At 32.0% G+C, this 25197-nt stretch overlaps 2 protein-coding genes and 1 long non-coding RNA gene across 3 annotated transcripts; all 3 read right to left on the bottom strand.

Annotated features, from left to right (window-relative positions):
- Positions 1–1839: 1839 nt before the first annotated feature.
- On the bottom strand, positions 1840–13588 carry LOC137933186 (uncharacterized). The gene is made up of 10 exons (XM_068777015.1): positions 13372–13588; positions 13116–13213; positions 12429–12614; positions 11168–11282; positions 10194–10266; positions 9770–9917; positions 8753–8888; positions 7495–7647; positions 5708–5868; positions 1840–4581 (listed from the first exon to the last, which is right to left on the bottom strand). The coding sequence occupies exons 1-10, from the start codon at positions 13459–13461 to the stop codon at positions 4398–4400; spliced, it is 1344 nt and encodes a 447-aa protein (XP_068633116.1). The 5' UTR covers positions 13462–13588; the 3' UTR covers positions 1840–4397.
- A 636-nt stretch (positions 13589–14224) lies between these two features.
- LOC137933489 (uncharacterized) lies at positions 14225–23567 on the bottom strand (the record flags this gene model as incomplete). The annotated part of the gene is made up of 11 exons (XM_068777448.1): positions 14225–14230; positions 14337–14458; positions 14541–14680; positions 15487–15644; positions 15717–15842; positions 16391–16529; positions 18436–18547; positions 18623–18668; positions 18723–18846; positions 20958–21149; positions 23473–23567. Coding segments are annotated over 11 exons (1260 nt in total), but the record flags the coding sequence as incomplete, so codon positions are not given.
- Positions 23568–23575: 8 nt separating this feature from the next.
- Positions 23576–24104, bottom strand: LOC137933185 (uncharacterized). The gene is made up of 3 exons (XR_011109122.1): positions 23969–24104; positions 23817–23890; positions 23576–23597 (listed from the first exon to the last, which is right to left on the bottom strand). It is a non-coding gene; the product is annotated as an uncharacterized lncRNA (long non-coding RNA).
- Positions 24105–25197: the final 1093 nt, after the last annotated feature.

The raw sequence follows: 25197 nt of genomic DNA, 5'->3' as shown, positions 1-25197 counted from the left end.
GTTTTCTGTACGACGTGGCTATCATTCTCCAAAAAGATGTTTAAAGTAAAATAGATAATAAAAACGATCGGATTTTAAAATATTATTATAAGCATATGTGATCCATTAAATAATATGTGTCAATTTAAAAGTCAGTCGATAAATAAGGCACATGAAGCACACAGTGCCTTAGTTTGTCGTGTTCTCAAAACTAAATAATAATATAACGTTTTTTAGTATTACTAAACGGGAACAAATTTTACAAATGCTTATTTTCTTGATTCGTCATCATCAATTAAGACATAGAATGCCCTCCGCTGGACATAGGCTTCCCCATATATTTATAATGGGACCAGTTGGAAGCGACCTGCATCCAGGGTCTTAAGACGACCATAACAAAGTAGTCCTCCCATCTTGTGGGTGTATGCTCTGCGATGAGCGTCCCGGCTCGTGGTTTCTGCTCCAGAATCTCAAGATACTTATACTAAATATATTTATAGAATGTTTTATGACTTACTCTATTACATACTCCAAATATATATATTTATATGTACAAAGTATGTTCTAAGCATATACTTTGTTCCAAAAGTCTTTTGTCCTTTCCTCAATGGATACAAATATTCTTCGTCGGAGATTGTCCGAACGATTACTTTTTTCATATAAGCACGATATTAACTTATAAGTATAATTCATGTGTATATAAATCAAAAATAACAAAAAATAATAAAAAAGTTGATAAAAGTGTCATGTGAGTCTCAAATTAATTATGACACGGTCAGTTACGTTAAAAGTTTAGTCTGTTGTCAGAATATCGAAAAGATAATAAATGAAAATCATGATCATAAAAAAGTTGAAAAAAAGTTTTACATGCAAACTTACAACAATATTTTTGTTATTGAAAATGTCTTTTACTTGATGACCATAAAGGTATACTTTCCTATTACCAGTGGAGAGAATTCACAACAGAAAATGCACAACTTATCTATCACATAGATAGATGCTCATTGCAAGTCATAGGTCTACTCCAAAGCTCGCCATGATCACCCGTATCCAGGGACATCCCGAGACCTTGACCCACTGCAACTTCCGACGACCAATTCTTCGAGTTATGTTGGTGTGGTGACCTTAGTTCATTTGTGGATCTCCTTATTCCTGTTTTGATCTCACAGAGAAGCGAGAATCGCTCTCTGAGTGACCTTGAAACTAATGAGGCTCATTTTCCCATTGTGATCAAAAATAATGTCAGATGATGATTGCTAAATTGTTAAATAAATAATATTTTTATACATGGTTCTGGTTTTGAAGCCCAGTTTCTTCGGTATTCTTAGCTTATTGTTATCTTTGTCAATATTTTTGCCATTTCTTGTTAAACTCGGACTATATATTGCTGTGGACTTTGTAAAGAGAATTTCTCAGACTACCAACTTCTAGATACAAAATTGACCAGTTCTAATTAAAAAAAAATATATATTTATGTGGTTCACGTGTCTTTTTTTAAAATGTTTATTGGTATACTTTTAAATTGCAGGAAGAAGTGATACAACAAAAAAACACAAGTAATTGGAAATAAAGAAAATTTATTAAACATGTGTAAGAAAAAAAAAAACATAATTTACAACAGTCTCAAGAGTCGAGGCTCTCACAACCAATAGTACATAAACAATCAAAAACTTTAATGATTCTATACAGTATAATGATGTAAATTACAAATTAAAGATATTGTGCAAATAACAAACAAAAAAACTTAAAGTAACATTGAAAAACATGTCAAAGGATTTCTATTGAATTTCTTTTATACATTCTTTATACTTCATAACAAATAATTTTTAATTTAATCGAAGATTTGCATTGAGCTTTCTGATAATATATAGCTTATGACATAACTTTATTGCTCATTACACTTCTATAACTAAGGTAACAACATATTAATAGGAATTAACAATGTTTTAATCTTACCATTGATTATGAACTACACAAAATATAAAGACATTTTCATGTTTTAATAAATTTAATGTAAAATTTCTATAATTATCGGTAGTTTCAAATAATTTAAAGTGTATATACAATTATTTTATTTTAGTAAATTCGTCAGCATGTTAACAAACAGTAGAATATGCATTCGAATATGCATTTGAATTTTCTATTGCTGTTTATCTATAGTTTGCTTAGTGAGGAAAAATGTTTTTTTTTTCTAAAAAATCCTAGGACAGAAACAAAAACCGTTCAGGAAATTTCGATAATAGTTCATTTAGTTATCTATCAGGTAGAAACTCATTTAAGCCACCTCCATAACTTCATAGCATAACTTTTGGACAATGTTCTCGAATATACTTTCTCTAACAACAAAAACAAATAGGGTATTGTAATACATAAGCCTCTAATACAACAGCAATATGCGCGCCACCTGACCATGACCATTCTCTGTAGATTTCCAATCATTAATATACATATTTCTACCGAAATCGTTGTACCGCGTCTAGGAAAGTGCGGCGAGGTGGGAGTTGAGTAAAAAAAGGGGCATGAGTAACGCTGCCACGAGCGTTGACCGATACTTCCCCGTTCCCTCTCGCCGCGCGAAACCTAAAGCGCGGTATAGCGGTATCGGTGGCACTATAATACAACAGAAATAAGTATATTATTATAATATCAGTCATTATACATTTTATGTTACTTGAATAAATATCTAACAAACTGTAATCATAGATGACATTAATTCATTTCAATTAGTGATAGTTAACAAGTGTATATTATATAAATATATATTAATTGACACATATATGCGCGTGTTTTTGTCTTAGAGCGGTGTTACAATAATAAAATTTATTTCTTTACACTTAAGTTATATATGTTCTAAACAGCAATTTAACCTAAATTGGCCGGAATTGACAATTGCTTAATGTTCGTACATAATCATACTCGTAGAAATCAATGGGATGGTGTGATGTATTTATTTTAATTTTAAAATAGATATTATTATTGGATTTTTTAGTAATTTTTATTTTTTCACAACACAAATCACAAGTAAGTTTCAGATACGAAAACAAAATGGACGTCTTAACAACAGTAGTACAGTAAAGTTTACCAACAAGCAACTTTGACAACCTTCTCTACTAAAATATAATCACTTAAATATATTACTATTTTAAATAAATATACAACCAAAGACTTTTTAATGGATGATATAAGAATTATACATATTTTTAAACAAGATTCTTATCAGTTATGATGTTGAAGACGAAATTTGTTCTGAATGATTTACCAATAACTTTAGTTATTGAAATTGCAAGATCAGAATTAATGGGACTAAAAATGACAAGTAATATCAAATGTTACATTTAAAAATCTTATATTTAAAGCAATAATATGTACATAGACTGTACTCCATAATTTTATTTATTATTTATATAGATAGCATCAACTTATTTTAATACTTTACCCTGTGACATGAAGAAATTATTTGAGTGTTTGGCCAGCGATCGTAATTTTTTTTATAGATTGACATTTTCGAGTTAACCTTTTACACCTTGAATGCATTTGATAAGCAATTGCATAAGACATCCTAACGGCGCGTCGAGACTGCTGTGCACAAAATGCAAATAAAATATACGAAGTGGGATCTCTCTTTCGCACAGCTACCTGTTACTGTCGCAAGTCCCCGCGAGGACTGATTGGCCGACTCGACATTGTGTTGCTCTTTTGTTTGTATACTTATAGGATTTTCTTTGTAAATATAATTATTGTCTTAAAAATAAATTTTATGAAAACGCATATCGGTTTCTGTTGAAGGGATGATCTCTCTACAATCTACATCTGATTTCAGGTAACGGTACAGATAGCTTAGATATCTGTATGATCGTTAACTTTTTGGGCTGTATGACGAAAGGACAAGATACACATCTGACGTATTTTTCGAATTTCAATTTCAAATTTGGTTCTATTATTCATTGTAAAATTGATGTAAATTTAATATTGGAAAATTTACTGTTACACATAATAATTTTTCGAAATTTATTATAAATAATTTTAATACGCAAAATTAACAATAACAATGTAACTAAAGAGCCAATGTTGTTACAACTGAAACTGAAATTTTCTATAAAGTGCTGGTTTATCAAAACAAAAATTAAAAGCGGCTAGATTATTCTGCAGATTGGCGTTTTATCTGGAGACAAGATCTTGTCAACAGTTTACGCTGATTGATCTTTCCTAACAAGTATAAAACCATAAATTAAAAATAAAGACCTGAAAGAAAAAAATATTATAGTTTAAAATATACATTTCCCTGTAGAATAAAATTATTCCGTCTTCGTATAGGCCGTTTCAGTTGCATGTGTTTAGTGCCCAAAAAGTTAAAAAAAATTCAGAGGAATTTCTGTGCTTTGTTTCTATTTGCTTTGTATGTTACCATGGTTTGGTCGTCATTGTTTGCCGTGCAGCAGATCCCAGAGAGGCAGTTCGGCGAGCGCTGTGTGCAGTTCATGATTGAGCTGGGCTACTAGTGCAGGCACAGCGTGAGCGTTGCCAGCCCCTCGCGCCCACGCTGCCACCAACGGCACCGCACCACTCATTGGACCCAACCCCGTCACGTGCATATCCATTGACCTATATACATTTTTTGCTAAGTGACTATATTATGGGTAGGTGGAACCACGATGTACACGCCAGGGGAGCGGTAGATACGGCTATGCTCAGTTTCGCTGCGAGATCGAATCAGAAATGAGGAGATCCGTAGAAGAACCAAGGTCATCGACGGAGCCCGAAGAATTGTTAGTCTGAAGAGACAGTGAGAAGGGCATATAGCTCGTGCAACCGATGGCTGATAGGGCCACAAGATTCTTGTGTGGCGACCACGAGTCGGTAAACGCGGAGTGGGCCGCCCACGGGGTGGACAGATGACGTAGTCATGGTCGCGGGAAGTCACTGGATGCGGGCAGCGCAAGTTCCGTCACCGTGACGGCTTTTGGAGGAACCCCATGCCTTACAGTGAACGTCTATCGGTTGACATAATGATAATGATGAACTATACCTTACATAGAATTACATACAACAATTTCTCTTGTAAATAAAGCATAAGTAATCATCATTGTAAGGATTGAGTGGATTTTGCTATCTAGAGCGTAACCGTAACCGGCGTTCATTGATGGTAATAGTGGAACCTATTGTCTGTTGACAATATGTTAATTTAACTATGTATCCGTAACTACTGACCCATTATGCTATAATGACTTTATTGAATATTCTATATGCTACACTGGTCTAAGACGTACACTGTGCTTGTGTCAATATCTTCACCATCATAAAGCTTCTTGTTCATCGCGCTACGTTGTTTGCCCACTGTGATTTAAACTTGCAAATCCTTATTGTGGATTTAATCTCGTAGAGAAATCTAGAATAACGCCTGCTTATTGCTAAGTAATTGCTAATTATTCACTTTTAATTTATCATTAATGTGCAATAAAGAAGATTCTGTTCGAAGTATCTATTCATTTGTTTATATGATGTGTACATGTACGTGGCGATCTTTGAGACCTATACTTTGCAAAGGGTATCTTTCGGGTTATGAGAAGAGAATTATGGTGGTTGAAATTATAATAATCAGTACCCTTTTTGTAATATACTGTTTTAGTTTAGCATTTTGTTTTCGGTTTTAATTCATTTCTTATAGTTTTATATTATTGTTGTGTGAAATAAACAAATTAATATTTATTTGTTTTGAACGTAGACTTACTGCATGTGGTGGAGCTGAAGGCCGTCGAGCTGCGCGTAGGGCTCCCAGTGTAGCAGCCCCACGGACAGAGCTAGGTGCAGGGCGCAGTCCGCGAACGCCGCTGCCAGCCGACCCACGCATGACACACCCATCGCGCGCATTCGGTACTCATCGTACCCAATCTGTGCGATTTATACACGATATTTAAAAACAGAACTGCTTTACTTGAAGACATATAATATGTATTAGGGAGGCGGAAATAATGGTACTAGGTATTATTGAGATATATTTTTCTGATATAAATATTATTTTTTATTTTTATTTTATTTATAAAAGGCAATACGACACAACAAGGGGTCATCGCAAGTTTAGTCACCTTTAGCATGATTTAGGTAGTGTGGAGGTATAAAGGAATTACAAATCTTAAGAAAAAAATTGAGAGCCAAAGAAATCGTCCTTCTATTTCTATTTGCGCTTTAACGCAAATGGATTGATACTAAATATGTCAAAATTAAATTCCTTAACGTGTCCGTCCTGGACCATAAAGAACAAAGAATCACTTAAGATTTCTTTGCCGAAAAGATGGAACATGTATATGTATAGATCTAACGAGTTTGGGACCAACGACAGAGCTTTTTAAAAATTTTATCCAAATATATGGTAGGTAGGATAGCCAATTTACCACGCCTTACTCAAAGAGCAATAGATGGTGAAGTTTACATCGATTGAGATAATCATTGTCATATATACCACATTTATATTGAACATAAGGTAGTAATCTGCCATAAATGTACTCAATTCTATCTTCATAACTATTGTATTTAAGTTCCAAATCTAAGATGCATATTTCACGATACTCCGTACGAAAGAACAAAACATAACTTTAATTATGTTTACCTTAAAGTTAGATAAACTAATGACGAAACGAATATAAAATGATAAAATACAAAAAAAAATTATGTTTACATAATGTAGTTAAAATTAAATATGAACCAAGAAACGAAAAACTCTTTAAAGAATATCTTTAAATTCAATAGATAATAAAAAGATAAGTATTTTTAAATAAAATTTTTCAACAAGTGAGAGACAAGTGAATTTAATGAGTGTCAGAGATTGTTAACATATTGAGATTGTGTTTACATGCGGCTACTTTTTTATTAGGCGGCGCAACTAATATTGTTTTTTATTGTATTCTTGATTATCGCAAAATGCTGTCCCAATCATCCTCTTTGTTACTTTGTTTTGCAATTTACTAGTCACGGTTTTTTAAAGCAATTAGTGCTATTGTTTTAGATATTATTAATTCGGTATCAATAAATAATTTACTCGTAACTCCGTAATAAATGCAATTACAAGCTAAATTTTAAGTTAAATACAAATCAAACTAAACACAAATAGTCTAATTGCATACAGGAACAATCCAAGTTAGAGCATCCTTATCAACGGCAGACGTACAATATATGTAAACGCATCCTTAACTCGTTATCAGTAACTAATAAGCCCAGTTGTGCATTTTCTGATATAAAATTGGTCGGGCGGGTGCATAGATTGTTTAAAATGGATACGTTATAGATTCTCTAAGTAATAATAAAGCTTGGGAATAATTTGATCATAAAAAATCTGTCTATGTTTGTTGTGGGTTCTTCACTGGCCAGAGCGCGTTTGGAATTATCTGTGGTTTAAGTTGAATTGAAAATTCTAGCTTCTATATAATTGAGCTCTTTTGACATTCTTTTCATGTCTTACACACATGCATGTAGTTGCTCTGAAAGATTGTATATGTTAAACAATAGAAATAATTTTTTTACCTGCAGGTCTTTTATCTTGAGCGTTACACTGAAACTAGTTTTCATGGGATCCGATTTAATGATGCTGACGTCGTTAATTCTGTTTATTGTGGCCAAGTTTTTCACCCATCCCGTGTCCGTCTCGAATTTACCAACAAACGATATTGCTCCGATCTGGATTTTATACAAAAAAACATAAAATAACATGGGTTGCATGCATGATTAATACCAAATATCTCCAGCATTCCAGTATTCACGTACGGATCGGAGAAGTTGTCGCTTACGGTGGGCCTTATAAGAAAGCTCTACATTACTCAGAGAACAATAAAGGGGGCTATGCTCAGAGATTCGCAGTCAGATTCAATCAGAAACATGGAGATCCGCAGAGAAACGAAGGTTACCGACATAGCTCGAAGAATTGCTCATCTACCGTGGTGGTGGGCGGAGCACATTGCTCATGCAATCGAAGGCTGTTGAGGCCGAAAGGTACTCGAGTGGCAACTATGAGCCGGTAGACGCGGCCCCCACTAGGTGGACACCGATGAGTTTAAGTCGCTGGACGTGGAAACATAGAATCGCTCATAGTGGTGGCGTTCTTTGATATTTTTTTAATGGATATGTCAGTGGACGTCTTTCGGTGGTAAGAACAAGAAAGATCTACAGCATTAATTAGGCAAAATAAAAAGATTTTTTTTGACTTGATATATGAACAAGAAATATGTCTGATTACACAATACCGAATAACTACAAATTAAATAATAATTTATAAATATTTATTATTTTTTAAAGTCTACTTATGATGGAAGCAAAAACACTTTGGGAGAATAAACTATATGTAGACGATTTACTATTTTTTTTTCTCTTTCAGGAAAGTGCGATCTTTATGCTTCATTATTTTTGTCATATAAATATTTATTGTCATCACCATTTTAACTGTAAGATGTCCACTGTTATATATGGACTTCCCGACTGAATCGGTTGGAAATGGCCCGTGTTCAGCGACTTCCGACGAACTTAATAAGGTCGTCTGTTATCCTAGTGAACGTCTTACGTTGCGCTTGCCAGCCCGTGGTCTTCACTCCAGGACCCAAAGGCCGGCCACTACCACTTTTATTTGCCAATCTGCTGAGCAATCGACTAAGTTTTTTACGGATCTCCTTTTACTGAGTTAAGTTTAAGTTAGTGACATCAAACTTTACTGTGTAATATTCTCATAATGATGATGATTATATGTAAAACCTTTATGGGGAAAATAAATGATTATTATTAGAGTTATAACCTTGTGCATGAAGGTGGCGTGAACCGGCGGTAACTCCAAAACCTCTCGGCACGTCTGCAGTAGCGTTCTCCTCATGTTTATCAGCACCATGTCTACCACTCTGTTACCATTTCGCGCCAACTCACCCACCATCGACCTGCAAAGTGAAATCGACTGACTTAACGCTTGAATAACGATGTGGGACGGCAAGCGTTATTGATAATAATGCGATAACGTTACAACAGAACTGGAAAAAATATGTTTTTTCATTGTGTTAAATTTTAATTAGTTTTTTATGTCATACACTGTGTAGTATAATAATTGAATGAGAGATCTAATAACAGTTTTAACTATGACTGATAATATTTATACATCATATACAACTAAATAGATTTTTTAAAATCATTTATTTTTACATACATTTTTTTGGGTGTTTATTCACTACAACTTGACCTTAATTTCTGGGAAACCATAATTACAATAAAGGTTTTAGCGAAATCTGATTTAATCTTTAGACAAAGTGTGTGCAGTCCTCGGGAATAGAATAGCAGTGCCGTTGAATAATAATAATAACATGAATTAATGCATTCCTTTCATCTAATGTAATTATAGCACACTGTAGTTGCAGAGATAGTTTAAAAGTTCTTGGTTGTCGACTAAAGTTGATACTTGTCCATGGGCATGTCTTAGTGGCCGAAGTGGTTAACTATTACATTATCATCATTGTAACAGTTGGAAAAAAGTCTACATACAAATTTCCAATAGGACCGGATGGAAGGGGCCAGCTTCCAGCACCTTACGACTGTATTAACAAGGTCGACGGTTTATCTTATGAGACGCCTTTAATAGCAATTTGTTGCAACGTATTATGGGTTGAAAAATCACCGTGGATATTACTATAAATCTAAATATATTATTATAAGTCTCCCCATCTGTTGACCTTTGGAAAAAAATACAATGTGTTACCTAATCTAATACAAAGAAAAAATATTTCTTTAACCTATACAATTTGAAATTATAGTTAAAGTACTGTATCACCTGTAGACTTCAAGTAAACTAGGGTTGGAATAAACGACATCAGAGACGCTGGTGGCTCGTCGCAGGACCTGACTGAGATGCCTTTGCAGCTTCTGCCTCAATAAGGCATACAGGGGTAACGATATGGCCGCAGTGAGGGGAAGGTCGTCTGGAAACATTACCATTTTTAATATTCATCATAATATAAATATTTTTTTTTATAATAAAATTAAATACTTTATAAGTATCAGTATTATTTGTTAATGGCTTCTCATAGGGTTTCATACAACCATGGTGTGGAATATTTAAAAGGTTTAAGATAATTTTACTTTATAAATTATATTGGACGAGTCACTAACTCAGTTCGTGTTTCAAAAGCAACTCCTAAATGGTATCACACAGTCTATAATTATTTCGAATGAATTCTCTATTGAACTTTTCTCACCTATATGTTTAGCTAATTGTTCTGTTGTAGTAAATTCGTATCCGCCGTTTCTTTGTGGTGATGGCCAAGATAACTAAAATAGAAATACATCTCATATAATTGTAGTAATTAATTATTCAATTGTTAAAGTTTAAGTCCTTGGACTACAAATTAAAAAATTCCGAGACTAATACATAGACAAATGGCTGTGACCTTTACAGAGAAATTGACGAGACGTCTTTTAAATAAACAAGTAATGATTGTTCATGGTTTTCACAATTGAAGTAAATTTCTTTTAATACAAACAAACTCATTGCATAATAATATTTTTTGGGAATTTTCTAATATTCCAAAGACGTTACAGTATTTGTGGTAATGAGTAGTTATAGAATTAAAATTATTGTGTTAATTGAAAAATCAAATTCAAAATGGTTAATGAACTATTTATTAATGAATATCCACAACAGAGCTTATTATCAGTGATTGGTTAATATTTAAGACCCATGGTTATAAAATTATTGGTGTGCAATCAATGTTCAACAGGTGTATACACTATATTAATAACCATTAAGGATTGATATGAAAGTAAATTGGATAAAAATAGATTTAGACATTTGGAAGGTATATAATATTCTCCAATTATCCCTGGGACAAATAACCTTCATTTTGGATTCTGTTTACTCCATATAAAATTTAAAGTTGTAAATATTATAGCCCATTTCCCTATTATTATTGCAGTTCAATCAGCATACAACATGCGGGGAGTCTATAGTCACCAAATAATTAAATTTATCTGTTGTTGTTAAGCAAACTTGGTAGGGGAACTTAGTTTACAAGTATTGTTATATGTGAAGAAATGGTTTATGAATTCTGAATATGAACACAAACAACCAATGAAAATATGCCAATAATATGTAAAAAAAAAGTTAATGTTACCCCACAACAATGCTAAAAGCTTTGTAAGGTTGTGATAATTTTATAGAAATTAGAATTACCTTTACTATAACTTCATCATGTATAAAATCGATTCCAGGGTTAATGAAAGAAAATGCGTCATCCTCCATGACTAGACCAGTGTTCACATCGGCAGTCATGTTCGATAAAGATATTCTGAAATTTGTTTTAATTTATGGTAATAATAAATTAGATAGAATGGACTTGGTTATAAATAGGAGTAGCTAGCAAACATTATAATGTAAATCAACACTATTGTAAAATAAAAAGGTAATTTTAGTTTGATAGCAACATAATTAAAAACAAAGTGTAAATTAAAGAAAGAAAAGAAATCTATGATATAATATTAGAGCAAATTAGCACATATATCAATAGTTTGTTCATATTAAAAGTGTAGGGAATAAAAATTAACCACTGATTTAGGTATGCTCCATAACCACAGCTGGAGATGGACCTCCTTCATAAGTTTCCAACATGACCAATTGGAATCAGCCAGCAGCATCTTTCAACAAACCTAAAAAGGTTAAATGTACACCTAGTGTGTGAATATCTCTCTGTCTGTGTGCCTATTGCCACTTAATTTTACCAACATATAATGATTAAATTATCAAATTTAATTAGACAGATAAGAGTCACGGTGAGCAGCTGAAGGCATACTTCCATAAGCAATGGCTAATTAGAGTCTATTGAAATATGATCAGCTCAGTGTAATCACCTGAAAAGTACAAATCACTGCATTTTTTTATTTAAACTAACTTTTATAAAACTATCATTATTACTGAATCTGTATATAATGAATTAAATTAATAATAATGTATAAGACATGTATATATGATAATGTATAAGAGTTATGGCAGAATATAGGCCAATCTTTACACAAATATAAAGCAGTGTACTTTATGCAAACATATATGGTTTTCATCTATGAATAATTTACCCCAATTAATATATAGCATTATTATATATAGCACAAGATTAGTTTACAAAATTAATGACAATCATATACTTAAAAATTTAATACAATTACAAATGTCTAATCTGTTGTTTTAAAACCTTTTTATACTCTATTAGAAAATAAAAATTAAGTGATCTTATGCTCATCACCATCTTAAAGCTGTTAACATAAACTATTTAGAAGGTTCTATAAAACAATTTATTTAAAAAAAAAACAATCAATCATAAATACCAAATCCTTTTTGTGCAGACCTAAAAACAATTATTACCTTTTTTATATTATCCAGACTTTCAAAATGTTTTTAAATAGTATTAATAAATATACTAAGGTTTAAATGAAATACTTACAGAACATGGCCCTCTGACATCACAGGTATCAAATTGTACAGATTTTCATTAAAAGCACTGTAAAGACCTTTCACACTGACTTCTCCAAGAGAGCATCTTAAACTTAGTGCCATTGATTTGAGATCTAGTGATAAACTTTGCAAGTGGAATGTAGGAGCCTTGAGTAGTTCTAATCTTGTAAGGTTACTGAAAATAAATAAGATTTTTCAATTTATAAAATCTAGGTTAGTGGTCAAATACTAACTATGACACATGGAGAATATTTTAATACATATTACAGTAAATATGCAAATAATTACTAAAGAGCTGATCTACAATAACTATACATTTGAATTTATAAATTATTACTATGTTATTTCTAATTGTAATATGAGCACAAACTTGCATGATCAAGTTTCTATAACTTTAGTGCTAAATAAATTTTATGATTATAAGACCCACTACATGCCAAATATTTTATCTTTTACACAGTGTACATACATCCACAATGATTATCCTCTCTTAGTTTTACGGATATGAAGTTCTACATCAGCACATATATTTGTATTGAATTTTCTGAAGCATTAAAGATATAAACTAGATGAATCAAAATAAACTAGTCTGTGGTGAATTTTGCCTTCTTCAAAACTTGTGTTTGGAAATCAATGTCTGCAGAATGAGTGTAGTTGCAGTCAACAAAAAACTTACACTTGAGTGTTTTTAGCAAAGTATGAAGTGTCTTCTAAAACATCAGGTTTAATTTGTTCACCATTTTTTGTTTGCTGCAACACAACATTTGTGAAACTCTGAAAACAAACAACATATTTAATCATTTTGTTTATTAACATACAGAAGTTCTACAAAAAAACTTTCAAAAATAATTTCAATGTCAGATGTACAAAAATATCCTGTAATGTAATCAAATGAAAGTGTCAGAAATAATCGAAAATTTGTAGATGTTTACCCTTTTGATAACATCTTGTAAATTTGGTTGAACATTCGTTAACAGATCCAATAATTCCTGCTCAATATCCACACTTTCCTCTTCGGACATTTTTTCTGAAGCATCACCTTGTACCAAATATAAATGAAAAAATAATTGTTACGGTAAATAATTATTTAACACAATAAATTTGCTTCAAACATATTGTCTAAACTTATAATTTGTACAGCATAGCAGTGACAACTTGACAGGTGTATAAAATTCTGGTTGACATTGACAACTATCTACAGATTTGTAAATTACAATCGGAAAAGGCTAAAAAATGAGGCGTTTTTAACAGATTCATTATATTGAAAAAATCACATAATTAATAAATCTATTTAACAATATGAAATAAACATTTTGTCAAATGTAATTAGTTAAATATGAAATTACATTTAAATTTTTAAAGAAGTAATTAAAGTTAAAGAGAGTTATAACATGCAACGCGGATCTTGGCAAATGTTTGAAAACGCGTAAAATATTTGAAACATGATAAAATTACAAGTTTATTCAATTATCTGCCTTTTTCCTATTTCCAGTGATTTATACGATATCTTTCACAAGGTTGAAAATTAACCGTGTTAATTTGTCTTCTCTTTTTTCACTTAAAAAGACGAATCGGAGTCACTATTGCCGGCTAAAGATTTTTTGTAATTATATGTGTCATCATCTAATATTTGGTTTTTATATTTATTTTCTTCATTTGGAAAGCTCACATCATCAAATGAACTAGTTTCAACATCTTTGGTGTTTATATTATTCATAATTTTTTTTTCCGATATTGGATCGTTGTTTGTGTCAGCTTTATTAAAAAAATCAACATAAAAAAGGTTTATATCTGTCGGATTAAATAATTTGTCTACAATAGGATTAACTGTAGTGGTAACAATTTTATTACTATTCCCAATATTATTAGATTCTTCATTATATATCTGTTCTGTTACTGTATTGTTTAAATTTTCTCTTTCGTTATTTAAGCTATTTGCCTTTTCATTATTTTGTAAAGATTCATTTTCTTGTGATAAATATTTTTCTTCGGTGTTGACGTTAGCACTTAAAAGTGGTTCTAGAAATTATTGCATTTGTAAGAAAATTAATTATTTAGACAAATGTAAAAAAAACGTTATTTATGTAACATGTTTTCTTACCGCATTTAGTGATTGATTGTAGCATTCTTACATTGTGAATAATTGAATTTGTAATGAATGTGAAAACCAGTCTTTCCAGTAGATTCTTAAAATTTCCGATTGCCCTATTTGCAGGCCCTTCTAGCGTAAGAGACTCTGGTCTATAAAAATAACATTTTATTTTTATATTATTATTAATTATATATGTTGTTTGTCTTGTACCATCTTTTATCTCGAAATTGGTCGGTTTAAAAGTGCCTCTTATCTTATTGGTGTGGTTAACGACAGGTTATTACTTTATTCGATAATAACTCATCGACCTACATAATTGATTGCATACCAATAAATATGACAATAAATATAAAATTTTAAATGTATGGAAATAAACAAAAGAAAATAGAACGTTAAATAAAATCATTTACAAAAAAACGAGCAAAATTTTTGACTACACCTAATTTTTAAATATGACTTAGATATATATAGTAACATAACAGTTTCAAAAATATTCATAAAGTTCTGTATGTCTAGGAATATTGTATTGAGCTTCTACACACAATTTGTCCTTTTCTAAATGTATGCAAGACTTTGGCGAAGGTTTTACTCAAGTCGATGAACATGGGTCCGGTGTGGTGTGCGTGAATTTGTTTGTTAGGTATGCGCTCGATGTTACGGTGAACTTGATGGATGCAGGTTTTTGATTTTGGAGCTAAATTCCTGAAGAATTTGAAGTCTTCCTTCTCCATGAAAGTTAATACAAAATAATAAGGGTCTTACCAAATTCTTGTTAGAGATTTTGAGAAGTTTTTACTTTTAGAAAGTTTTGGGAGAAAATTGTGGTAAAGTGTTATTTCAGCTGTGGTTGAATACGGAAATATATTACACGTTTTATCTTATTTTTAAGATTGTGTACATAATAAAAAATATATGCGTAGTGATTTTAGGTGAGATTGCAATGTTTAATCCTTACCTTATTTGATGTATAGAATCAAAGAGTACGTCTAAAGTTTCAGAATTTTCCGACATGGTCATCCCCATGTGTGTTACTAATTCATCAGCTGTTACGACTAAAATTCCATTTATTGGTGGCATTCCCGTGTTAAATACGGCTTCGTATTGGTACGTTGCCTAATATTAAACAATTGCTTAGTTATTTTAGTTTAACTGTGTCAAATATAGTCATAATTATTGTAGACATACCTTTAAATTGCTAAAACCAACTATAGTATCCAGTTTACGTAACTTTTCTTCTTTTTTGCTTGTTGCTAAAGATCGTCTGTGGATGGTGTCTAAACCTCTTAATGCACCGTTAGTAAGTTTCAATTGCTGCAAAAGAATTTTAATACTAAAAATTATAAAACTTTCTTTCTTTTCAACATCTGTCGATATGTTATTAGCTACTTCATATTTAATTTTAAGGGAGTTACTTAGACAAGTAAATAACATAACATACATCATTTTAGGGCAAGAACATCCTCGGCTGAGAATTGGATATCGTCCTTAAATTTTTATCAAGGCTAGTTGGAATCAACATTACAGACATATTCACGGTTATCATTATCATCATCAAAATTTCAGCCGTAGGATGAACGTCTCCATGCTGGACATAGTCCTCTCCCAAAGATTTCTAAAAGGACCGTTTAACTTGCTTTCAGCACCGTCCGACCACCATAACGAGGTCGTTGGTCCTAATTGTAGGCTTATATAATATAATAGGAACATACAATATACAATAGTTAATTAATTTTAGTACATAGAGATCCGAAATTTTGTACATTCATCCATTTAAAGCTTTCGCACCCATAACCAATCCACCTGTATACGATTGTAATAAAATAACAAAAATTATAAAATAGTACTGTAGAGTCACTTACCATGCCGTTGACAGCCATAATTGTAAATTTAGGAACCTGAACAGAAGTGTATTTCAATTCGTTCAGTCTTTTTTTAATATTCTCTATTACTTGATCAGCATGCTCGTTCAATAACACAGTCTTTTCTTTGTCGTATTGTCTGAAAAAGTAGGCATCATGACATAAACTTTAATTGCTAGTCGACTAATGCTGCCTTACCTTGTTTTGTGTAGTTTAGATGTTTCTATTTTCGTTGCGGGCGTTAAATGTTTTCTGCTCTCATATGATGATGACCATCATGTTAATTGATAGACGTTATATCTATCTCTTATAAGATTACTAAAGTAGGGCGATCTCCCATCTGATCCATATGCATCCCCCAAAGATTGTCATAAAGCACTGTCTGACTATGTAGTCAGTCCACTTAGTGAAGGGTCTACCTACACCGCGTCTCCTGGCTCATGGTCGTCACTAAGAGCATTTTGGTTTCACCGGCCGTGAGAAAGAATCTCAAACAAGCTTAATTATTACTTAAAAATCCCTTACGTTATAAAAATAATTATATATAAACAAGAACTTTTAAAATTCATTACATGATAATTCAGAGGGACACGAGAGTGTATTGTATTAACGTACAAAGGTACTTGTAGGTACAACAGGATCACTAATTTTATGAAGCCTAGAGACGACGTAGTTTTTTTTTTTGGCTCCCGTTATTGGGAGCCTCTCGTACCCCCTATCTGGTGTGGGACAAGGACTTTTTGTTTACATTTTTTTTTCACATACTTTTTTTTATTTTATTTTCTTTCTCTTCTTTCATACTTCATATTATCTGTCGTTCATTTCTTTCTTTCCACAATTCCACTATCTATCTCTTTCTCTCTGTATCGCCTTTCATTCATTCCTCATTACTTTTACATTTTCTTATATTCTATATCACATTTTTTACTTATATTCTATTTTTATTCTATATCACATTGCTTTATTTTGCTTTTATTTTATCTTTGTGTTATTTGTTTACAATTTTTTACTCTTTTAGTCTTTATTTTTATCTATTGCTTTTCCTATAATTTTTTTATAGAGGTGAATGAACTCTTTTTTAGTTTTTTCGTCGCATATCAGGGAGGCTATGGTTTCCTCCCTGATTTTTACGTCAGACCGGCACTCGAATTCGAGCCGGAGTCCCCGGAATTCGGGACACTGGGCCACAAGGTGGATCACGGTCTGGTCCACGCCCGGTTCACAGAAGCACGAGGGGTCCTCCTTGAGCTTGAGCCTGTGGAGGTACTCAGAGAACCCCCCGTGCCCCGTGGAGAGCTGGGTCGAAACCGCGTCCACCTCGATACTGCGGAGCACGCGGTAGGCTGAAATAGCGTCTGGGAAAAATGTTCTCGTTACTGAAGCCGTCGTTCCTTCCATATACCTCCTGTTCCATTCGTCGAGCGACTCCAATCTCAGTTGTCGCTTGACGATATCTGTTTATTTACACTTTATTGTAAACCATAAATAATAACTAAAAAATAAAACAATTTATATAGAGGTACAAGAGGCGGTCTTATCGCTCGAGGCGGTGTCTACCAGACTATATTATGAAACTAGACGAGTAACATATAGTCTTATCAGCATGAGAAAAACTATCGATTTAAAGTCCTAACTCTCTATTAAGAGCGATACTTAAGATACCAGGACGTCCTAATAAAATTCACCATCGATTTTCTTAAAAGAGCAAGGTACATTTTTCAGTATTAATAATTACGGGATGTCACATGCAATTAGTAATTTTACTAATTTTATAATTATTTGCTATTTTATTTTTATAACTGCTAACATGTTTAAATAAAGTAATTAGGACTTATTTTTTGTTTTATTTAATAGATCACTCAAAGTGCACCCTCGAAATTTGCGACCAAAAACGAGGTATAGGCAAAACGCCATCTACGTCCTGACCATTCAAACCTTCGGAACCTGTCATTTCCAGCTGGACAGCAGTAGCCATCCGTCACCAAAAAAAAACAATTTTGTTGACTTTGCCAATACTAACTGTAAGAAAAATATAATGTACTTACAACAATTCGTCGAATGCTTTTTTTCCTTCCAAGCCGAAGTACATAAGATAATCATTGAAGTAATCTTTTAACCATTTGTCTAAGTCTGTTTTTAATCTATCCAAAAATTCTTCTGCGTTCAAAATACATTTCATTACATAAAACTGCTGTCGTATATACATACATTTAATTAATTTGTAATACTTACCAATGTCTTTTCGTTGTAAAGTTATGGGTTTAGTATAATTTTTATACTGAAAATGATGTTAACATTATCAAATTGTTACATAATTATGAAATAAATTAACAAATCTTACCGTCATCATTATATCGCTTGTTACTATATCAGAAACGATCAGTTCAATTGTAAGTTTGTTACGTAAGAGACGGTATCTTCCTTCCATGTTGTATTGGACGTTTTTTAGTAAAAACCTGACAAAAAATTATCAAAATCTATGTTATCAAAATGCGCCAAAAAGCTCTTTCATATCCTCCGTCCTTCCCCATTTATTGTCACAGATAAATTGCTAATGCGTGTAATGCTTTTAAATTTACTCATAGCTCATTGTCAATTTTATAGTAATAATAATAAAAATATTTTATAAACTATTTTAACAGTACGAAAAAAATGTTGGTGGCAGAAAATTGACTTTACTACGTGAACATAATATTTAAAAAAAAAACATGTTCGTAGCGTATTAATAGCGCGATTCTAAATAGCATCGCTTTATATAAAACTTATAGTTAAAGTTAACATTTTGGCTTCGTAAATGTATGTATGTCTATTAGAATATATTGAGGAAAATATTTTTTTTACTTTTATTTTCATGTATTTTATCCATTCTTTTAAAAATATTCAAAAGTTAACATAAAAATTTAAATATGTACTAATTTCAATTGTTATCGAAGTAAACAGCGTTAAAAAGTATTTCCTTTAATTGATATGTGAGGTAAACTTAAAAATCTCTCATCTCGCTCAATGCATCTCCGATCAGGCTTATGAAATTCTAAGTAAAACTGTACTCAATCGTTTTAATTGATCATTTTACTTGTTTAAGGCGTTCTTTCAAACAGATTGTAGGACGGTACTTGGATATTGAAATGAAGAAAGGTAAAGTATAATCTTTGTATTATTCCTAACGCCTGATTTTACGTAAATTCGTTTTAAGAAATAATGATTTTTTTATTAATTTTAATAATTAAAGCAGCTGTAAACTTTAGTATACTTTAGGAAAAATTTTGATGAGTAAGTTAGAAAAGCATTTTTTGTTCTTTACACACGCTTAAAAATAAGAGAAAAAGCGTATCATATTAAATTTGGCAGTACTTCTGGATACTATGACACTTTACTTTTCATTATACTTTCATTTCATCGCCTATTACATCGACCAAAACAACCGTAATAAATTTGATTCTGTCTATATGCGAAACCATTTGCCGAGTTTTCCCGTCTATAAAGGAAGTTAATAAAATAGTCCTTCAAGCCGGATAACCGTAAATCCGGCTATAAGTATCAGGCATAGATGTTTGTCTCTAACAGATTTATTCCTATTTTACTTCAAACTGCGTTTTCATCTGCTTCATTGACAACAGATAGTTATAGAAGTTAAAAAGGGTATAAAAGGACGTATAAATTCTTCATGATCTTTTAATTATGTTTATTCATAAATGTAACCGTATTTCTTGAAAACAACTTTACCGATTTGTCATGATCATTTATCTTTTATTAATCTTTTGTCGACAGATCTCATTAAAAAAGTTCCCGCGCTGTAAATTCCCCATCCGTTAAAATAGTTAAAAAAGTATGAAGCGTCCAGAGCAGAGGGTCTTCCTTTGAACTTCTCTACCTTATAAGAAATAGCTCTACCACCTTTAACTCGCAGAATCTACAAATGCCATCTTGGCAGTAGTGAAAGTCCGATAAAAAAGAGGCTGGAAATTTATTTTGTCGTTTATCAGCTAAAGGTCAGAAAATTAATATATTTAGATCACATTTAATCAATAAATTAAGTGAACTCTCTTATTACATCTTACTTTTTTTTACGAAAAGCCAACAACTTTCAGCAATATAAAGTCGGTAGAGATTGCTTGTATCTGATAATATTCGTTAGTCGACTAGTTCTAAATCACTTCCTTTAACACCGTCTGTCATATATCGAAATAGCTAGGCTTTGAATAAGATGAAACTATAAGGGACAAGTGCAACGCTCTATTTTTATTATTTAATGATAATTAAAAAACTTTATCCTTTTAATTTTAATTAAAATAAAAACTTTCTTCTTTGTGGAGAGTCTCGTCTATCAGTAAGGTAGATTAGTTAGTTTATTAGATACTTCGCATCTTTACCAGTAAACATTCTAATTAAATCAAAAGTAAACGTTAAAATTGTATAACTCTGCATTTATAATATAGTTCAGAGATTGGTTTTGATTTGTTACTATCTAGAGAGTCTTGATTTGTCTGAGTGCGACTAAGAACGGTTAATTTAGGCAATGAGTATGTTATTATTGTGGTTAAAATGATTGAAGAAGATAAACACTTACTCAGCTTCTCCGTAAGTGGGAGTGTAGAAAAGTACGGACGGGTTGCTGCCGGTGGTTGTCCGTTCGTAAGCGCCTAGAATGTGTAGGTCGTTGAGGGAGAGTTTTGCCAGAAGGACCATGTTGGCTAAGTCAGTGTGCAAATGGTTAACACGAAAATGCGTGTTGTTTCTCAATTTCATTCGATGGAAAAACCTGAATAAACATTACAGATAAAGCTCTCAATCATTGTAATAATTAAAGCCGTAGGATTATTTTGTTGGACATAGGCCTCCTCCTAAATATTTCCAAAAAGACCTGTGGTGCATGCCGCTCTCTAGTCTATTCTCCAGAATCTGAAGGCCGAAGCTGTCATAGGCACTGCTTTTTATACTCGCCATCTAGGCAACGAGTCCAAGGGTTACAAAACGATTTCACTCTTTCAAAAACGCTGGGAACTATTTTGAAGAAAATAATAGAAATTTTTAATCAAAAATTCAAATTTCGTATATTTAGAATCTATTTTCTGTATTATAATAAAAAAGAAACAAATAAATACAAACAAAACTATGGCCTTGCACGATTGTGTTATAGGCAGTTACATTTGCTATTTACCTAATCATACCGTGAATGTGAAATTTGTAAAAATTGTATTACAAAATAATTTTGTTTATTTGAACATTTATCATGAATGTATGGAATATACGGACAAAAAGGAACTACATAAATTTAACTATATCATATAATGTACACATTGACTACCTTTTCTTCTTAATGTTTGTCTGTAAGAAAATCGACTTGACTCTTAGACTCGAGTAATAAGACTACCCATTGCTCTATTTTATGTAACTCGTATTATAACTTTATGTCTTTCTAATATTACGTTGATGAATGATATGAACATTATCATCGTTGTCATTTCATCCGATAGACTCTAAGACCTCCCCGAACAATTGCCACGAGGAAAATTACGAGTATTAAACAAATAAAAAAAATGCCTTTCTATTACAGTTAAAGGACCTACTGTATTGATAATTTCTAGTTAAACATCTAAGTTAACAATTTAGACAAGACACCAAACTTTTCCGTTAAACATTTTTGTTAGTATGATAATAAGGAATATTCGAGTACGAAACAAAATGAGTTAAGACATTTCTATGCCGGGAAATCAGTATGTTCCTGCGTGTAATCTGTTATGGTCCACGGGACGTGTGGCTTGGTAATAATCCTGTCCAAATGTTGTATCCCAAGGCTGTCCGCATCTACGTCATGTAGAGATTACGAGCCTGCCAAGGAATTTCGCTTGATATGCAATAAAAAACTGGGTTAATGTTATTATGAATATTGTATGTTGTCGTTATATTGGGCCAATACTACACTGAAGTGTCGTAATGGTTCGGAAGTATTCTCGCGGTAATGTACTCCTTCTGCGGAATTCTATTAATTCTTCCAAATTCCCTAACATTCAAAGCTGAACAATGACTATAATTATTATTATGAGAAAGATCATTTAGTTAACTTATTTTTATGCAGTTAGGAATGTATATTTAATAAGTGTAAAAAATAATTTCAAAGTTTTTAAATGTATATTTTGCTTGCAAGCCAAATGTAGGAAGCTAATTTAAGTATTTATTTGAAAAAGAATTTTACGTAATTATTATCAGGTTATTCAATAAAATTTTAATAGTTTAGATTTAAATAAAATAATAACTATTATATTTGCGTACCAGAATATCGGCAGTTCAAGAATGTATGTAATAAATTGCTCTATGTAATGTACCAATAAAGATTATTTTACATTAAAAATAATAATTAAAGAAAAGTAGTTTTGATAAAACCTATAGGATTATAATAACATTATTAAATATGTTAATTAAAGAGCAAGTAGCTCTATTCTGTGTGAGCCCCTGAATGTATTCTGTCTAACGAACATTTTATAGCTGTCATTGCATCCATCAACATTGTAATGTTTAATTTGGTTTTATTTAACTAAAAGTGTGGCCTAATGTTATAGATTTAATATTAAAATTATATACGACTGAAACTACGAAATATCTCCTCCCATATCCTAGGGTGTCTAAAGACGAAGGTTGTATACCTGTCATAATTTACGGCACTGGAACATGGTTTTTCACTTTGGGTTTCATTGGCAAGCACACAGTCGCTCAACGAATAACAAAAAGAGAGCTGTGCTCAAGATATCTCTGCGAAATTGAATCAGAAATGTAGAATGAAAGTAATTGATATACCCTAACGGATTGGCAAGTTGAAGTGACTCTGGGCAGGCCACATATCGCGCTGAATAGGGTTCTGGGACCTTGAGGGTCAGGAGTAGAGACCACGGTCCGACAAGCGCAGCGTGGGACGTTCACACATGAGGCGAACAGATGACCTTATTAAAGTCCTCGAAAAAAGATAAACGTAGGCCGCTTACAAACGATCTTATTAACCTATACGGGAGGCTTATGTCCAGTAGTCAAATTCCTACGGCTGAAATGACGATGATGATTAAATTAAGTAGTATAAAAAGTTTAGTTACAGAAAAGAATCTTCTAATCTCATCATGCTATATCCGCCAAGGTCTATACCAGCTGGTATGAAGCTTGGTTCTCCAGCAGCATCGTGGACGGCTCGCACTGCTGCTCCTCTAGTCTTAAGCATCATCTAAACAAACAATTATGTTAAAAAAACTCCAAATAACGTTTGAAGAAGTAATGATATGTATATATTTAATGTTTTTTTAGAAAAGTTATTTTTGAACTGATGTCCTTTTGTTCTGTTTCTCACAAGAAAAGAGATTGATCGGAATAAGTAGTAAGATTCAAAAAAAATATGAGTAAATTTGTTTTAGAGTAGTAGTAGAGTAAAGTAATTTTCACTTACCGCTAACATTTCTCCGTCGAAATTGTCCTTTTCTGCCACTTCTTGGTATTTCTTTCTAACATTTGCATAACGATCTGTAAAATTGAACCATAAATTAGAGTTGTCTATGAGTTACTGTCAGTTTCTTAACCATTATGTGACTATTTACATACCATCTAATTCATCCATTGTCTCGAAATGATTTTTTGCATTTACATCAATCCAGCAATTTTTTCTAGAATTTTCTTCTTTTAACGCAGCTTGTGATATCAATGGAGGAAGTCCTTTTTCTTTTCTTTTCCCTGGATCTCTTATTATATCTTCTTTACGAATGATATGATCAGGTTCAGAATTATTTTGTTGTTCAGTTAGATTCTCTTGGATTTTTTGCGAATTTAAAAATTCTATTGGATCATCGTCGTCGTCTTCTGATTGTTGTTTATTTGAATTGTATTGATTTATGTGTATTTTTACACCTCTTCGTGCAGAACGTGAAACTACTTGTACTGTAGAAAAAAAATATTTAATTTAAAAAGGTAAACCCCTTTTATAAAAGATTGTTCGGATGTTAAACGTTTTGTCATTACTGGAAATTTAAAATAACTAATTATGGTACTTTTTATAGCTCAGTTTAATTTACAAAATATCGAAACATATAATATAAGTAAATGCAGAACATAAGAACTTTAAGAGAAAAATTTAGTTAAGTGTGAATTAATTCTCTAAATTTAAAATCTTGCTTACATATAAAATCATAATAATGATATTGCGATCATACCGTTTTTGTTGCTACGTATGTTATTCAAATTGCTATATGCATGCGGGAATATAAATATAAAAAAAGCTGCAGTTAAAATCAATTCTTTGTTGTAAATCATTTCCTCTGATTTAATACTGAAGCAAAATTTTCTTACGAAGCGAAATATAAATTGATTTTTTATTACCTTATATAAAAAGATTTATCAACATGAAACTATTTTTAATTAATTTTACGTCTTCTTATTTCCTTTCAGTTAAACAATGTTAGGTCTCATGTTTTATTTACGCAATAATATTTTTTGAACTTATGGCTTATATGTTTAAGGCAGCAATAAATTGCAATGTTGATCAAATGAATTACGTCAAAGATATTATTAAAAACTTAATGAATTATAATCATCATTGAAGCCTCAGGTTGTCACTGCTAGACATAGGACTGTCCCATAAATTTCTGAAAACATAGATACCAAACAAGGTCGCTTTTCCGCCTTGTCGATCCGTGTGGAAAGACGACCTTGGTTGTTTCGGGTTATGGTTGTTGACAGGTTTTATGTGACGATTGATGGTCTGTGGTTCCATTCCAGAATTTTTTTATCAATAAAACCTCCCGTAACTATAACAGACTGTAATAAATTAATATTAT

The sequence above is a fragment of the Battus philenor genome, unplaced genomic scaffold, assembly GCF_028537555.1.
Source record: "Battus philenor isolate CCGP_79_NKW_IND1 unplaced genomic scaffold, ilBatPhil1.0.hap1 SCAF_13, whole genome shotgun sequence".
Classification (NCBI taxonomy): Eukaryota; Metazoa; Arthropoda; class Insecta; order Lepidoptera; family Papilionidae; genus Battus; species Battus philenor.
Note: the sequence above shows the minus strand (reverse complement) of the source record. Positions and strands in the feature narration are given on the sequence as shown.

Bases quoted from the DNA above. Each gene is read 5' to 3' on its own strand.
- LOC137933186 (XM_068777015.1), bottom strand. From the start codon at position 13,461: ATGTCCGAAGAGGAAAGTGTGGATATTGAGCAGGAATTATTGGATCTG. The intron at 10,267-11,167 runs GTAATTCTAATT...TTTCTATTTTAG, and splicing joins ATGATGAAGTTATAGTAAAG to TTATCTTGGCCATCACCACA. The intron at 7,648-8,752 runs GTTATAACTCTA...TATAAAATCCAG, and splicing joins ACGCCACCTTCATGCACAAG to ATCGGAGCAATATCGTTTGT.